At 41.0% G+C, this 17,843-nt stretch overlaps 1 protein-coding gene across 1 annotated transcript in view; it reads left to right on the top strand.

Moving 5' to 3' along the window:
• KCNJ6 (potassium inwardly rectifying channel subfamily J member 6) overlaps nucleotides 1–17,843 on the top strand; it is a 218,934-nt gene that overhangs the window by 61,426 nt on the left and 139,665 nt on the right. The window contains exon 2 of the mRNA XM_049785398.1: nucleotides 17,310–17,361. Coding sequence (XP_049641355.1) covers nucleotides 17,337–17,361 — 25 coding nt within the window. The 5' untranslated portion in view covers nucleotides 17,310–17,336. The remainder of the gene's footprint in view (nucleotides 1–17,309; nucleotides 17,362–17,843) is intronic.

The raw sequence follows: 17,843 nt of genomic DNA, 5'->3' as shown, positions 1-17,843 counted from the left end.
GCCTAATACCTGAGGGCTGAACACCATCTATTCCCCCAGTGCCCAGTCCCAGGAGGGATCAGGCCTTTGCGCAATTCTTTTTCTTTTTTTCTTTTTGGGCCTGAAGCTTGCAGAATCCTGCCTTCACCTTCTTCTTCTTGCCTTCTGCTGTCCTCCGGGATGGAAACCTGAACAGCTGTTGCCTGTCTATGCTGAGGCTCCTGATGTTGGGCCAATAGCCCAACTTGGAACCAGTGGTGGTGGCCAGAGTAATTATTTTTTTCCTTTCCTGTGGATAAATATCGTGTAACACGGGCCTGCTACCTTGTCAGTGAGAACTCTGTTGAAAATACATGGTCCTGAGAGGCCCCATGTGTGCCGGAGTGTTCTTCCTGGCACAGAAGCCGAAAGGGCCCTGGGAAGAGGGCATAGAGTTATATAATGGCAGAGGGACCCCACAGAGCCGTCATCCCCCACTTTTGCCTTTTGAATTGGATATTTATGGTTGAGTTTTGAAGCCTCATAAGACATAAGGAAAGCTCTTTTTTTAATGCTCCATTTAACTTGTTTGGCAACAAAACTGCTCGAATGGCAGAAATGCTGCAAACCCGTTTTCAAAGACAGAGACTCCGAATTTCAGGCATGCTTCCCTCTGCTCTGGCTTTATCAAGAAAGACCCCAGCCAAAGGTGAGAGTCTGGGACTTCTCTAAGAGGCGAGAGATGGGTCTAGCTGAGGAGCTCAAGAGAATGCAACATTCATTGCTCTTTAAAATCTAGGGGTCCAAGGGTATTTGCCTTGCATCTGCTAACCTGGTACAGACCTGGGTTCAATCCCCACATTGAATCCCTTAAGCCTGCCAGGAGTGATTTCTAAGCCCAGAGTCAAGAATAACCCCTGAGTACCGTAGGGTGTGGCCAAAAAAACAAATCTTGGGGTCCAGCGCCAGAGCAGTTGCACAGCAGGTAAGGTACTTTCTTTGTACAAGGCCGTACCAGGTTCAATCCCGGGCATCCCATATGGTCCTCCGAGAACCACCAGGAGTTATTCCTGAGTGCAGAGCCAGGAGGAAATGCTGACCATCACCAGGTGTGACCCAAAGGCAAAACACAACAAAACAAAATTTGGGGGACAGGAAAGCAACATCTCACTTCAAATTCTTTCCATCACCCTAAGCCCCCCCCCTTCACATATACCTAGAATGAGACTAGGATGTGGGATGGGTAAAGAAAGGTGGAAAGGATAAAATGAAAGAATAAAATGGTTTTTGGTTTATTCTCTGGTGGTCAGAACACAGTCAGTGTGACTTGGGTTCTTTTAAGGTTGTCGAGCTCTGTCTTCTGGCTTGATCTGTGAGCTCCTTTGGTGTATGTGTGATGGATTCTTGAAAACATCGTCTTCTGCATTTATGGCCAGAGGTTGTCCCGACATGCTGAAGACATCCTCTTGGTGGGTGGTGCTGGCGAATCTTTTGTTTCCCTGCTGGTTTTCTTACTAGTTGTTCTAGCATTTGCCAGGAGAGACATGCTAGCATCTTGGACTGTGTCTATGGGCCTGTGTTTCAGTATCTCTCTTCTCAGATCTATTAGATTTTTGCTTCATTTGTTTTGTACCTTTGGGGTGCTGGAAGCATAGACATTGAGTATTTTTGTGCTTTCTTGGTTGGTGTAATCATTATCGTCAATTTATGTTTCTCTGCAGGCCCTGCTGTTTACTGTACTCTGAGGTCTATGTTCTGTAATAGAGTTGCACTTGAATTTTTTTTAATAGCTGATCTTTATAATTCATGTCTTTTCTCCTTTATGGTGTTTCAAAAATTCTTCTATCACTTTTTCTTTGTTTACGCAACTTTTTTCACCATTCTTTTAGAACCTGCCTACTGATAACTGTCATTATATTTATTTGTTTTGGGTTTGTTTGTATTTTGGTGGTTTGTTTTATTTTTAAACCGTTATATTTGAAGAAAGTTCTTTTAGACAGCATATAGTTGGGGAGTTTTCTTTGTATACCCTCTGTCTTTGAGTTTGTATATTTATACTATTTCATTTTTGTTCTGTTTTGTTTTATTTTGGGGCCACACCCAATGGCACTCAGGGGTTACTCCTGGCTCTGTGCTCTGAAATTACTCCTGACAGGCTCAGGAGACCATTAGAAATGCTGGAGATCAAACTCAGGTCAGCCATGAGAAAGGCAAATGCCCTCTTCTCTTTGCTATCACCCAACCCCCTATACTGCTTACATTTGATACAATTATTAGCTTTCTAAGGTCTGTAATTTTATTCTTTCCTTTCTGTCTTTTTTCTTTGGTTTTCTTTTCCCATCTGTTTCATTTTGTCAGAATTTTGCCTATTGCCCCATGGTTTAGAATTAAATTTTCTTTTTTTTTTCCTGCCCTATTTTACTGTATCTTTGTTTTGCTTTATAGACTGGTTATTCTCAGTATTATATCACAGACAGATGGCAGATCTACTACTGCCCACATTTTATCACTTCCAGAAAAGTAGAATCCCGGCTCCCTTGATGGCCATTTGGGCCCCATAACTTATATTGGTGTCTTAAATATTTCCTCTACGTACACTGAGAAGTATATTCCACTGTGTTGTCATTTTTGTTTTAATCAGCAATAGAATTTGGGACATTTAAGAAATGTTTATTATTCTCTTTGCTTATATATTTGCTTCAGGCCTTTGCTTTTAAGTTTTAAAATTTCGTTGAGGCTAGAGAGACAGTAGAGGGGTGAAGGCACAGACCTTGCAGCCACCAAATCTCCAGTCCCAATCCCCAGCACCACATATGGTCCCCTAGCACCACATATGTTCCCCTCAGTACCATATGTCCCCCAAGAACCACCAGGGGTCACTTGAAGCAGAAATAGCCCCTGAGCACTGCAAAATGTGACTCAAAAAACAGAATTTTTTAAACACAATTCTTCCTCTTTGCCATTTTTTGTTTGTCTCCATTTTCGTTTTCTATCATTTCTCTTTCATCTGAGTTTTATAATTCCCAGACACCATTATTGTTGGAAGGTGTCTGCTTTCAGTAGGCTTGGTTTATTTTCCTTCATCCTATTATGCCGTGATATCTCCTTAATATGTAAAAGCTACTTTTGATAACATAAGATTATAGCTTCTTTTTCTTTCAAGAAATAATGTTTTCTTATTTCCTCTGGTATTCAGACTCTCTATGAGAAATACACTCTTATTTCAGTTATTTTGCCCAGCAATCATATGGCCTTTCTCTGAATACATTCCAATTTTTCTCTAATTTTCAGAAACGTGAGTCTAATCAATCTTTGTTAGAGTTTCTTCGGGGGTTCCTATATAGGATTCACTCAGTTTCCTAAATCTGTTTGTTAAATATGCTGGTAAAATTGGTGAAGATTTCAGTTCTTTAAACAAGTTTTCAATGTCCTCTCACTTCTCCTGATACTCCTAATTATTTAGATTATTTTTTCTTCTAGCCCCCACACGATTCTTAGGCTCTGTTCATTTTTTTTTTTTTATAAATCTATTGTCAACTCTACTTTTCAGACGGGATAATTTCTGTTATTTGGTTTTCAAATGTACTGTTTCTGCACCCACTCGCTGGGATTTTTGTTTAGTTATTATAAAGTTTAAATCCAATAGTTCTACTTTGTTGCTTCCTAACTTCCTTTTTATTTAAGTTTCCTATTTTTCTTGCTGAAACTTGTTTTTTAAAAAACTGTTTCAATCATGTTTGTTACTGCTTACTTAGAAAGACTTCCTTGAAGCCCTGAACTAAATCTGAGCTAAAGTCCTTAGCTAACCCAGATCATGAACAGTTCTTGTCTTTACTCATTCTATTTGAGGAACATGGAAATAGTGTATTAATGGGACAGTGAATTTCTTTTTACTGAAACCTGTATAGTTGAAGGCCTAGAAGATGGAATGCTATTTAAAATTATGTCCCAGGTAGGCCTTTTCTGTGACTGTCAGAAAGGGACACCAAAAATTACCCTAGTAACTTTGACATTAGGTTGGGTATGCTGGGCAGAAATAAGAGTTTGGGAGACTGGAGAAATAGTACAGCAAGTAGAGTGCTTGCCTTGCATGTAGCTGGCCCAGGTATGATTCCTGGCACCTTATGTGGTCTCCCAAACCTGCCAAGAGTAATTCCTATGTGTAAAACCAGGAGTAAGTCCTCAGCACTACTGGATGTGGGGAAAGAAAAAGAAAAAGAAGAGGAAGGAAGGAAGGAAGGAAGGAAGGAAGGAAGGAAGGAAGGAAGGAAGGAAGGAAGGAAGGAAGGAAGGAAGGAAGGAAGGAAGGAAGGAAGGAAGGAAGGAAGGAAGGAAGGAAGGAAGGAAGGAAGAAAGGGAGGGAGGGAGGGAGGGAGGGAGGGAGGGAGGGAGGGAGGGAGGGAGGGAAGGAAGGAAGGAAGGAAGGAAGGAAGGAAGGAAGGAAGGAAGGAAGGAAGGAAGGAAGGAAGGAAGGAAGGAAGGAAGGAAGGAAGGAAGGAAGGAAGGAAGGAAGGAAGGAAGGAAGGAAGGAAGGAAGAAGGAAAGAACTGACTCTTTGAGTTCCCTCTGAACTGGCTCAGCAGGGATGTTGTTGAGTTTCCAGAAAAGGCATCAACACTACTTCCCTTCTAAAATGACCGTGCCCAAAAGTGTTCTGCTTTGGGAAGACACTACTATTGTGCTCCACTGGGTTCCCAATTTGATTGAAGAATCTCATAAATTTGCTAATATCAGGCAGCTTAGTCTCAAATTTGATTATCAGTTTAGTCACTGTTTGAAAAAACTGATCATGACTCTTCCAAAGACTGTGCATTGTCATAGTTTCATGAGTCTCAGTCATTAACAATGAAATAGAATGAATTTATGAATGGTTCTCCCTTGTTTTTCACTCTAGCCTAACCTGTTCTTGGGGGAAACAATTCTCTTACCTCAGCCAAGTCCTAGGAAAGGGAGCTGGTTCATTGCTACATACAGGAGTTATAAGTAGAGAATAATAAGCATTGAGTGTTTGCTTTCTCTAAGTAACCAAAAGCCTGCCACTGGCTTTTGCAATGGATTCCTGAGCACAAAATATCATCAATAGACAAGATGGTTATTGTGACCCTCCCAAACTTACAATTGGACTTAAGTGAGTATTTAAGGTGGGTTCCAACTGATGTATCTCAAACATGCCTGTGTGTCAAAGACTAGCTATGTTTATTACCAACCTGTCCCCCAAATAACTTTCACCTCAGCACCAGCTGTGTCACCCACCTTTGTTCACAGTTCCATATCACAAAGGGAATCTCAGATTTTTCCCCCTTTCACCATGACCTCAACCATGAAATAATTTTAAAACGGCTCTTACAGTCCATGTTATTGTTCCACTTTCTGAAGCAGAAATCCTTCCGGAACATTCTAAGTGAACGATTAGTGGGCATTCCATGTCAGAAAACACCTGACTTCCTAAAGAAATGCTGTATTGTTTTCTGTACATTCCTGGTTTTGTTTTAGGTTTTCACTTTATCTTCTTTGGACATAATATATGGATTAATTCTTTTATGTTTTCTGATTCCTGAAGTTTTCATGTTTATTGCCTCTGGCTCTTTCTGTTACCTTGGAAATCATGGCTCAAGGATGGCAATGCCTGCATCCAAAGGATGTACAGAGGATGGGATGCAAAGAGAATAGTGACTAAGAAAAAGGTACCCAATATTAAATAAGAAATCATATCTTGGGCCACAGCGGTGGTGCAGCGGTAGGGCATTTGCCTTGCATATGGCTGACCTAGAACAGACAGAGGTTCAATCCCCTGCCATCCTATATGGTCCCCTATCCCCAGCCAAAAGTGATTTCTGAGCACAGAGCCAGGAGTAACCCCTGAGTGTCAGTGGATGTGGCCACAAAAAAAGAAAGAAAGAAATCATATCTTCAATATGTTCTAGATAGAGCACACATAGAATTAAGGGTTTCATGTGAAGAAAAGAGCAGGAGGAAGAACAAAGATACCAAAGGGTTAGATCATAGTTTAGAAGAGGGAAGAGATGAGGAATGAGACTGAAATGAAAGGTGGAAGGGGAGTCTTGAAGGTGGGCCTAGACTTACATCCTTAACAGAAGATTCAACCTGTCTGGAATCATGGGAAATCCAGAAAAACAAAGGGAATAGAATAAAAACTAATACCTACACCTAATCACTTTCCTCGAATAAACAGAGTTCAGCAAAGTTTGGACCTTGAATGAAGATAAATGAGAGAGGTAACAGTCACCGTAAGGTCTAAAATTCTTGGAATATAGCCCCAGAAGTGAGACAGGGCCTCAGGGAACTGATGCCAACTGAAAGAGATGCTCTAGACTAAATGAAAGAAAAATGAGAGATGCTCAGTCATTCCTGAAATTCAGCACTTTGCAGCTAAGTCCTAGTATGCCTAGAAGGAGACCTGTACGGGTGTCCCCTGAGAGATCCTGCCAGGAAAAAAGGGTGTTGTCAGCGACATGAATGGGAGGTGCATGCTCTCTTTACCCTGAGATCCTTTATGCTTCTCTGCAGTCTAGCTTATTATTTTCTTTAAAGGAAACTTTTGCAAACACTCCGACCATGAGTTGGCCTCTGTTTTATGATCATTCCAATAGCCTTACAAAAGGCGAGATGAGTCACTCAGTAATACTCCAGGAAATATGGCCCCTTGAGTGTTCCTGCTTGAAGAAATGCTTGGATGTTGACAGCTAGTTTCATGGTCAGCCCATGGGATTTCAAACAAAGGAGAATGAAGAAATCTGGCATCATATGGACCAGTGGTTTTCAAACATTCCTCCCTGCAGTGCTGCAACCCAGTCTCCTTAGCAGGAGATGATGCTTTTGAGAGAACTCTGAGAGTATGCTCCAAACCTTTTCCTCCCACCTAAGAACTAACTCACTCACCCTGAGAAAAAAGGAGGATGAAGTTGGTGTTGTGAAGCACAGTCTTCTATCTTCAGTCTTCAATCTCTCAGTTCTCTTTGCAAGGAAACCTAATTCCTCCAAATGTCTTAGCAACCATCTGAGGTTGATAATAACTGGAACAGTCACCATCAGGGCATCTTAGGGACCAGGCTGGGTGGCCTGTATGCAGGACCCCTTTGAGATGATGAGTCAGTGAGTAACTTCCTCTGCCTTTGATAGAAGAAGTTGAATCGGGCCCAGAGAGATAGCACAGCGGCATTTGCCTTGCAAGCAGCCGATCCAGGACCAAAGGTGGTTGGTTCGAATCCCGGTGTCCCATATGGTAGCTCCGTGCCAGGAGCTATTTCTGAGCAGACAGCCAGGAGTAACACCTGAGCACCGCCGGGTGTGGCCTAAAAACCAAAAAAACAAACAAACAAACAAAAGAAGTTGAATCACCAAGAGCATCATATATGTCCTACCCAGTAGCAAGGAGATTTCTTCTCCAAGCAGGTTCAGTCTGCATCATATTATGAGAACTTGAAAATAATGGGTTGGTTGGTTTGGGGGCCACACCTGACTGTGCTTCAGGGCTTACTTCTGGCTTAGGGATCACTCCCAGTCATGCTCAAGGCTATTATATAGAGTACCAGGGATTGAACTGGTTGATTTCATGCAAGGCAAACAGAGGAGATAGTACTGGACTATCTCCTCAGGCCCCAAACTTTGGATTCTTTTAGGAGCCTTTGACTAAGTCAGTCTGAGATAAAGGCTCACCATCCTTGGTAGCATCATTGTTGAACCTTCTTGGGGGCAAGTACTGAAGTCTCCAACTCCCCTTGTCTCTTGGCTTCTGGGAAAATAGACTTTCTCTGGGGATTCACCAAATGCTCACCCAGGTTTAGACCTGGGTTTTCTTTCCTCCTGCGACAGGGCAAACACCAGCAGGTTCAGGTCACTCCTAATGGTCACTCAGTATACCTCCATGGCCCTGCCAGTTTGTGCCTGTTTCTAATTCAGCCCCACCTTCTTTCCACACAACCCATATCACCTTCTCTTTCTGCTGTACTAGGCACCGTGGTTACCCCCATCATTCCAGACCTAGAATATTCTACATACCTTTTCCCCTTCTCCAGCATTTCCCTTTTTTCCTCTGTGGGCCTGCTCTGGCCCCAGGAATTAGAACTCTATACTCTCCCTTCTCTTCCTCTGCCCTATCTCTCTGTGTCTCTTTCCCTTCTCTTCCTCTGCCTTCTCTCTTTGCCTCTCTTCCTTTGCCTTATCTCTGTTTCTCTCTTTTCCTCTGCCCTGTTTCTGTTTCATCCTTCTCTTCCTCTGCCCTGTCTCTCTGTCGCTTTCCCTTTTCTTTCTCAGACTCTCTTCCCTTGACGTCTTTCAGAAGATCCCACTCAGTCCCATGAATTAGTTAATTAACCTTCTCAACTTACCTTTTTTAACTAAATTAGAGGCTCCCTGAAGACAGGGATAAGCCCTTCTTTATCTTCTCTCCTGTTACATTCCACATTGACCTTGTGCAAATCAGTAAAAGTCTAGGCATCAGAAAAGTCTCAGAAAGATGGAATTAAAATTCTCTTCAGCTGTAAGACCTTCATTTCAAGACCCATCCCTGGTGCCTAAGGCTGGGGGAGGCAACGTGGGGAGAAAGCACAGTAGAAACAGAAACCTCCTTCTCTTTGACACCCAGTGACATCCTCCGCATCTGTGTGCTCTGGGACAACTTGCATAACCACTTTGTGCTTTAGTTTTTTATCTTTCAAGTGGGAATAACTTACAACAAGGGAATAAGAGAACCAGACATTGAACCTCGTGTCCACTCTGAAAACTATCAAGTGTTAGAAATGACTGTTCCCAAATCTGATGACTCATTTCTGTCCCATCCCTCAATATCCACAATGCTACATTATGATGCTCATGAAATCCTCAGACCTGTAGTTTTCAGTCACCATTCAAGAGAACATATGTTGTACCAAGATATGAATCATGTTTGACCTGCTATCTAAGAAGGTGGCATGGTGGCATTTTTCTTTTGCAATCAGTCGATGAGTGACCTCAGCATTGGCCTCATGTCAGGAGCAAGGAGGACCAGAGAAGAAGCAGAGGGAAGTCTGAGGGATATTGGCAGATAACCCAAGAGTGAGGTGGAGGCTGAGGGGATGTGAGGTCCACTCAAGGATAAGTTCATAAAAAATAAGAATCATTTATCACTTTACATAAATGTTGCTTTAAATGGTTGTAACTTGAATAAAATCACAGCTTTCTGATGACTCTGAGCACACATTGGAGAGGGATAAAAATATCCAAGATGCAAATATGACTATTTGAAATCCATCAACTCTGATGAGTTTCCCCCACCCCACCCTTCAGAGCCTGCTTCCAGGTGGCACAAAAGTAAGGAATTCTGGACATGTGACCCCCCCCAGCACCACTGACTCCAGCCCTCCATGTGTGAGGGAGCCTCAGAACAGAAGAGCACCCCAAGTCCCACTCTGCAAGCTTTGCATCTGTTGTTCTCTCTCTGTGTCTCTCTGTTTTTCTATTTCGGTTTCTTTCGCTCATACACACAGCATCTTAGTGTTTGCTCTGACATATAACTACATTTAGAGTTTCCATCATTAAAGCCATCATCTCAATGCATAGCTACAAAGTTCCAGTGGAAAATCACATTCTCCTTAGCTGTTTACAGAAGTGGTACAGTTTCTCTCTTGTTCTCTCTCTCTTCCTCTCTCTCTCTCACCCTCTCTCTCTCACACACACACACACACTCACACACACACACACACACACACCAAGAAAATCTCTGTGCTTTTATTTTCATGTCTAGGTGGGAGAAAATAGAGTCAGAGAAGAGAAAATTAAACAGCTATCATATTGCCCCCTCAGAGTCATTTCTCTCCTTGAGGAGTTTGGTAGGATTTTACCAAGACACTTTGGTTCTTTCTCCATCTCTGAATGTGTAACCATGTCTTCATAATGTCCCAAATCTTTACTGTTTCTGTTAGTTCATGAAACACAAGAAAATATTATTGTCATTGGAGGTTTGACCACTTAAAGCTGACCTATTCCAGGTGTCATCCACAGTGTTAGAGCCTCATATTTGGGAAAAGCATTGTAAATAGGGGAGAAGGATATGGGGGGAGCACCAGTTACTGATGCTCAAGATGTGCAGTACATTAGGCCAGGGCAGCCTTGAGTCTTATTAGCATCCAGGACAATTTCTCTATTGTTTTTGGCACAAATGTGAGGTCATTTTTCATCTTTGAATAGCAAAAATGGGTTATAATCCTTGGCCCACATAGATTGGCCAGAGGGAACAACAATTTCACTGATATAACAGTATAACAGTTGGGAGTATTTAGACATAATTTCTTATCTTTTCCTAATAACAGGCCTGCTAAGGAAAAGAGGTAGATGGATGGATGGATGGATGGATGGATGGATGGATGGATGGATGGATGGATGGATGGATGGATAAATGGATGAAGGGAGGGATGGAAAGATGGAAGGATGAATGCAGGGAGGGACGGTTGAACAGACACACACTATCTCTACTTTCTAGTTAAGCAAACTGAAGGCCACAGAAATTAATAGTAAGTCAGTTAAGTGATAAGGCCAAATTCAAAATCTTTCTTTTTTTTTCAGGAATTTTTATCTAAAAACATTTTTTTTATTTAAACACCTTGATTACATACATGATTGTGTTTGGGTTTCAGTCATGTAAAGAACACCACCCATCACCAGTGCAACATTCCCATCACCAATGTCCCAAAATCTTTCTAAGCACAAACTCCATTCAAAATAAACATACTTAAAGATAAGATATCATAGAGGTGTATCTATATATACAAAGTAGGTAGGTGTACATATATATAAAGCATATATACAGACCACATTTACCTCTTTTCTTCATATCAATAAACTTTTATTTTGTGGTTTCCACTTAATAAGGAATAAGCCACAGCATATTCCCCTGAGCACCAACAGGAGTGACCCCAAAAAATGTTTTATACAAGGGATGTCAGTTTTTTATCTCAAATAAAACCATTGACATCCAATGGAAACAAACTTCTCAACAAAAGTTCTTGAGAAATAATTTCTTTTCATTTTTCTTCCATCACCAGAAATCACACTATCTGTCTCCCAAGATGAGCAAACATGGATCTCATCATCATGTGTTAACCTCCACCGGGGTCCCTCAGAAAGCAGTAAATTTCATCTACAATGCATAGACTAAGGAAAAGTGATCAAAAGAGAAAAAAGTTATTTCTTAACATCCTAGGGCTATTTCGTGACAGCAATAACTGGTCTACCTCCAGAAAAGACTACAGGGAGGTGTGGAGACAGGAAAGATAATACAGTGGGTAGGCACTTACCTGATACACAGCTGACCCAGATCATTTCTCCAGCATCTCATGTTTTACCAAGTTTCCTAGGAGTGATTCCTGAGTGTGGAGCCAGAAATAATGCCTGAGCACCTCCAACTATGACTCATAAAACAAACTAACAAAAGGACTATGGGATGGTGTTATGTAGCTTCCAAAAGCCCTAGAATTTCTTTACCTCATCCCTATAATAATTTGTATTATCTCGATATATGCATTCATTTGAACATGAACATGCTTATAATAAAGCTCAGAAAAATAAGCAATAAAAGTCAGAAAAAAATCTCAGTAACTTTTTTAAATAGATATAATTTAAAAGTTTGTGCATCAAAAGAGAAAAGAGCTGGAAGTTCCAGCTCACCTCAGGCAGCTCACCACGAAGAGTGATGAGTTTAGTTAGAGAAATAACTACATTTTGAACTGTCCTAATAATGAGAATGTATGAGGGAAATGGAAAGCCTGTTTAGAGCACAGGGGAGGGTCGGGTGGGGAGGAGGGAGACTTGGGACATTGGTGGTGGGAATGTTGCACTGGTGATGGGTGGTGTTCTTTACATGACTGAAACTCAAACACAATCATGTATGTAATCAAGGTGTTTAAATAAAATAAAATAAAATAAACTTTGTGCATCAGAAGAGATTATCCAATAAGAGTTTTTACAAGTCTATAAAATTGGAAAATATTTGAAAATCAAATAAAGTCAGAGAAGTTGCAAAGATTGGGTGGTTTAAGAAGATTTCTTAAGAATATATGTGAAAGCACACTAAAGCAATAAAACACTATAATGCCTAGGTAGGAGGCATAGTGATAGCCAGGCAGGAGTGTACCTGCAAGTACAGAATGAGTGAAGATAGCAAAACCATGCAAACAACCAGATGTGACTAAAAGAAAAGAGTTTCTTCCATCTCATTTGTTACAGAAAATTTTCAAGCAGAAAGTTCCTGGGTCAAATGTGCATTAGAGATAGACTTAGCCTGGGTTGGAAAATAGGGCAAGATTGAAAGTAAGTGGAAGAAATATCAATATCAATAGAGAAGGAGAGAAAAAATACCGGCTGTAAGAGGCTGGGGTGAGCTGGAGGACAGAGATGGAAGATAGAGAAGAGCGTGGTTCATCTTTGGAGCATGTGTCAAATGGCTGGATGGGGCTGTCCAAGCAAGCTGGGTCTGACTTCAGTGGAGAGGTTAGAGCTGGATCCCCACATGGTCCATTGGTGGAAATAAGAGGTGTTACTGTGAATGAGACTGAAGAAAGCATACAAAGAAGCTGAGAGGGAAATGCTTTGACAGGACACCAGGGTTGTTGTCTTGGGAAGCTGGACTCAGCACCTCCATGTGTGATGGACATGTGTCCCCTCTTTCTTTCTAGGACAGTGTCAGTTATTGATGAGGGAAAGAGACCAGGGCAGTACAATTCCTTTTGGCATGGGTTTCTATTCCATCAACTGTGCCTCTGAGGTGTTGAACTTGACAGTCCCCAAGGCAATCTCTTCCACATTTAATATCCTATTTATTTCAAATTTCTTCCCAGCTTGGCAAATCCAATAACCAGCCAATTTACTTTGGAGGAAACTCTTGGCTTTGGAAATAAGAAGGATAATTTGCTCAGGATCAAGAATGGCAGGAAATTGCATTCTTGGGTAGACTTGCTGTGTCATCGTGAACCTCGACTTTCTGGTAGTGAGGAAAGGACATACAGCATTTGAAGGCATCCCATAGAATCACTAAACGGCTCATGCAGAAACATATGCCATCATTTTCACCAGAAGTTATGATATAGATGAGTCAAACTGAGAAAGCTAAATTTAGGGTTTTCAAGGGCCCCTCCCTACTCAATGTCAGAAGTTTCCATTCAACTACAGAGAAGAGAAAAGTGCTGATACACGCAGTGTTTGATTTCTCCAAGACGAGGATATCCAACACTTATGAGCAGAAATAACAGCCATGAGCCACCCACCAGCAGGTCTAGGGCATGAAGAAATGGCTGGATTCTTGGGTCACACGAGGTATAAAACTGCCTTCCACACAAGACCACACTAACAGGGTTTTTGTATAGAAATAATTCCTAGAATCTAGGTGCCTATGCTTTGGAGAGTTTCCCCAATGGTGCCCTAGTCAAAAGTCAAGCTGAATAATGCCCCAGAGTGAGGATTAATGAAGAGGGCAGATGATGAAGTGACACAAGCTACATTCTAAGGCTAAGGAGAGAGATCCAGTCACTGGGTCAAATATAAGGTCAATAATGGCTGAGAGAGCAGATATAGATCACCAGATCCCTACTGATTCCTGCTGCTCACAAAAGAAGTTCACCAAGGCCTGTCCCTCGATGTTGTGTCTGTGTGTGAACTGCCAGAAATCACAGAGCAGATCTTGAAAGCAGCTTCTGGGCACAGTCCTGTGAGCCTGTGTGACTGCAACCACTTCCTCTTAGCTTTTCTTGGGAGGGGGGGTCTCTGCAGGACACTTTTGGGTCTCAGCCTCTCCACGTCTTCCTATGCTGTTTCTCCTGCATCTTGATATAAACCACAATCGGGTCAATAGCCTAGATGGGATGCCCACAGGAGGGAAGGTAGATTACAGTCCTTTAGCTCCTTCTGTTGGTAAAGGCACTTATTAGTTTAAGAGTTGGTACATGATTGCATTGCTCTAGATAAAAAGCTCGTGAAACCGCAAGTGTACTTGGGAAGTACAAAGTTGTTTGCTGACACTCAAAGTAGACCCTTGTAGCTTGAGAACAGCAAGAGAAGGGTGAATAATGATTTGTGGTAATGATTTGATTGTTCAGTACTTATGCCATAGCACACACTCTCAGTGTGGTACTATGGTTATTTGGAAAATAAATTCAGCTTTGGCTTCTATGAGCCAAGATGCTGGTGGCCAAATTCGCCTGACACAGCATGCCTGACATCCGATCGCCCATGAAGAATGTTGTGGTTGTGTACAAGTCAATGATCCGAGAGAGATTAGGGGTATAAAATAATGATATGTAATGCCTACTATGGCTAGAAAGACTGAAGAGGTAAAGATGGCAATGTTATTGATAAGTTGGCAAGAAATTAAGAAAATGGACACTTCTCAGCACTGTCATGTCCCATCTTTGTGGGGAGCAAAGTATATCAAAATTCTTAAGATCCATACTTTTTGGCCCTCAATTTTCTTCTCAGTAGTTAACAAGACAAACAAATAAACATGTGAACTGAAGGATGTTTTCCATACTATCTTATAAAAAAAGTGACATTTATAATCAGAGTAATTAATGTAATTCAGTCACTGGGAAGTGATGATGTATTTATTTTTATTTATTTATTTTTTTTTTTTTTTTGGTTTTTGGGCCACACCCGGCGTTGCTCAGGGGTTATTCCTGGCTGTCTGCTCAGAAATAGCTCCTGGCAGGCACGGGGACCATATGGGACACCTGGATTCGAACCAACCACCTTTGGCCCTGGATCGGCTGCTTGCAAGGCAAACGCCGCTGTGTTATCTCTCCAGGCCCTGATGATGTATTTTTTACTTTGTCTATTTTTCCCTTTTTATTTTACATTTTTATGTTTTTAATATAAATATTTAAGCACCATAATTACAAGCATGTTCGTAGTTGGGTTTCAGTCATAAACAGAATACCCCCTCTTTACCAGTGCAACTGGTGAATTCCCACCACCAATGCCTCCCCCCACGATTTTTTATTTTTAAATATGGAACACTTCACGAATTTGAGTGTCATGTATTTTAACTTTGTGGACTCGGAAAAATGTATTGGATAGAGTTGAATGAGAGTAGCATACAACAGTATATGTTCATATTTATGTTTACACAAATGGATCATATGCTGTATATAAACATACATATATAGACATATTCACAGCTATATCCATGGCAAGAGAAAATGTTTCCCTCTGGGAGTGATGTGAGGAGAGAATTCTATTTTATAATTATTATGATTGTAATTTTTTATAGTGGAAACCTCATACCCAATCCGGAGGGATTGGGGAGCACAGGTCTGGAAGCAACACCGACACAGGAAATAATCCACACCAGGTTGAGATAAAACAGGGTTAGGAACTTCCCTACAAACTCTGCAAGCAGGCAAAAGGCAAAACTCTGGCAGGCAGACAGACTAGCTGTGGGACCAAAATCGAAAGTAGTCTCTCTGACTCAAGGTCTTTATTGGAAAGAATAGAACTACCTCATGAATGGAGAACAAGTAGGGATTGGGGGCCAATTCAAATGTTCTTCCCACCTAGGTGGAACAAGCACATGCATAGAATAAATATCCTGATTAAAGTAAGAACTAGTCACTCCAACAATTTTTCAATAATAAATTTTAAATAATAAGATTTTTTTTAACAATCAGAAGAAAAGAATAAGATTGTCAAGAGGCAAAGTAATAATGGACAAAACTTATCTGGAACCCAAGGAAATTGAAAAGCATTTTTCAGTAGAAATGGCTCTTATGCATCATAGCTCCAAAGTATTTTTTTTTAATAAGGACAGATTCCATTTATGTATGTATCATTCTGGCTCTCAGACGCAGTGGGTTATAACCTATATCCAGGTTGAAACAACATGTTTTCAGCCCAAAATAGATTGAAGGTTACAAACCCATCAAAAATGGTGACTTTCAAAAGGTTCCAGCCACTCCGAAAGTAAGACAAAGAAAAATGTTACAAAACCTATTGAATATTGTGAATAAAAATGAAACCAAATTATAATATATATATATATATATCAGCTCCAAAAATACTGACAAAGCTTCAACAAGAGAAAAAGTGGCAGATGGGTGTCAGAGAGTCAAAGAGCTTTTGAAACTTGGCTGTGAGCCAGCGATTAGAAGTATCCAAGATTAGGATGGTGAACTCATTTCCAAGAGCCACAGAAAGTTTCCTAATGTCCCTCAAATCTCTTTCTGGCTCCTGCTTGATCGTATTGCCATAATGTGAGGTTTTAAAAATTCATTTCATCTCGAGTGGAGAGGAGAAACACAAATATGTTTTTCTCAACTATATTTCAGAAATATGAACACATAATATAAATATAAACACAAATGTATTTGTCTTACAAATATGGGGGACAAAAACCAAGGAATGACAGGTGCATTTGGTGGTGTTAGTAAAGGACAAAACTAAATATCCAAGCCAAAGTCAACAACAATGAAATCATGAGACCCAAACTTTAACAACCAAAATAAAATAAAATTGACTGCCAGGCTGGGGAGGGGCAGGGGGAGGCATGGGATGGACTCTTGGAACATTGGGGAAGGGAGGTTGACACTGGTGGTGGAATTGATCCTGAAATATTGTGTCTGAAATCTAACTATGAAGTGTTGGAGTAACCTGTTTTCACCCTAATCAAGATGACTTCTGCTTGGGCCCGGAGAGATAGCACAGCGGTGTTTGCCTTGCAAGCATCCGATCCAGGACCAAAGGTGATTGGTTCGAATCCCGGTGTCCCATATGGTCCCCCGTGCCTGCCAGGTGCTATTTCTGAGCAGACAACCAGGAGTAACCCCTGAGCAGCAGGGTGTGGCCCAAAAACAAAAACAAAATATTTGAGAAAAAAAAAAAGATGACTTCTGCTTTGCATCTGTTTGTCCCATCTAGATGGGAAGAACTTCTAGACTGACCACTTACCCTTACCTGTTCTCCACCCATGGGGAGGTGGCCAACCCTTCCCAATAAAGGCCATGAATCCGAGATTTCCTCCACTTGCTCCACAGATTGTCTGTCTGCCAAATCCTTCTGCTTATAGCTCACATGTGTTGGAAGTTCCTGAACCTGTTTCATCTCCCTAACTTGATGTGGATTGTTTCCTGTATGAGCATTGCTTCCAGACCCACATCCTCCAAACCTCCCACCCGCCCCCAGGACTGGGATAGAAGGATTTCTTTTCAGTAAATCACAATTGTTTAAATTAAAAAAAAAAATTTTCATCAAGGATGACCAAGATCTGACAGTAGAGAAAAGAAGGAAACGAAGCCCAGCTAGTAGAGAACTCTGTGTTTGTTCATGTCCAAGGCATGTTTTTTGACATAATTCTTGTGTTTTCTCATCACCAGGAAAAGCACAAAGAAGCTACCACCACAATGGCCAAGTTGACAGAATCCATGAGTGAGTAACTTGCCATCTTTATTTCGGGGTTTGAATGGAAATCACACACTTTTACAGAAACCTCACCCTTTTGAGGATTCGATGTGCCTTTATTTTCCAATCTTGAGAACATGAGGGAGTGCTTACCATGCTATGTTATTTGGATGGTCCCTCATGCATTATTCAAAGATCCACTTATTGGAAAGGAGAGTAAATTCTGTGCTAAAATTGTTACATGAAGTATGGAACTGTGGAAAGGTGATGGATTTTTATTAGTAATACCACACTGACAATGGCAATCTACCATTTCTGTTGACCTGACTTTTAGGAGATTTAATAAAAATGAGCTGACATTTTCTGTGATGATATTCCATACACTGGATAATCTAAGGAGCAAAAAGAATTCTCTCAAAATTTAATTTCAATGTAGAAATTTCAGGCATCGCTATTAAAAATGGAGTGTTTGAGGTGTAAGTAGCTTGAAATGTTTTAGGTTTTTAATA

The sequence above is a fragment of the Suncus etruscus genome, chromosome 13 (genome assembly GCF_024139225.1).
Source record: "Suncus etruscus isolate mSunEtr1 chromosome 13, mSunEtr1.pri.cur, whole genome shotgun sequence".
NCBI lineage: Eukaryota > Metazoa > Chordata > Mammalia > Eulipotyphla > Soricidae > Suncus > Suncus etruscus.
The sequence above is the reverse complement of the archived record's forward strand: the minus strand, read 5'-3'. Positions and strand labels throughout refer to the sequence as shown.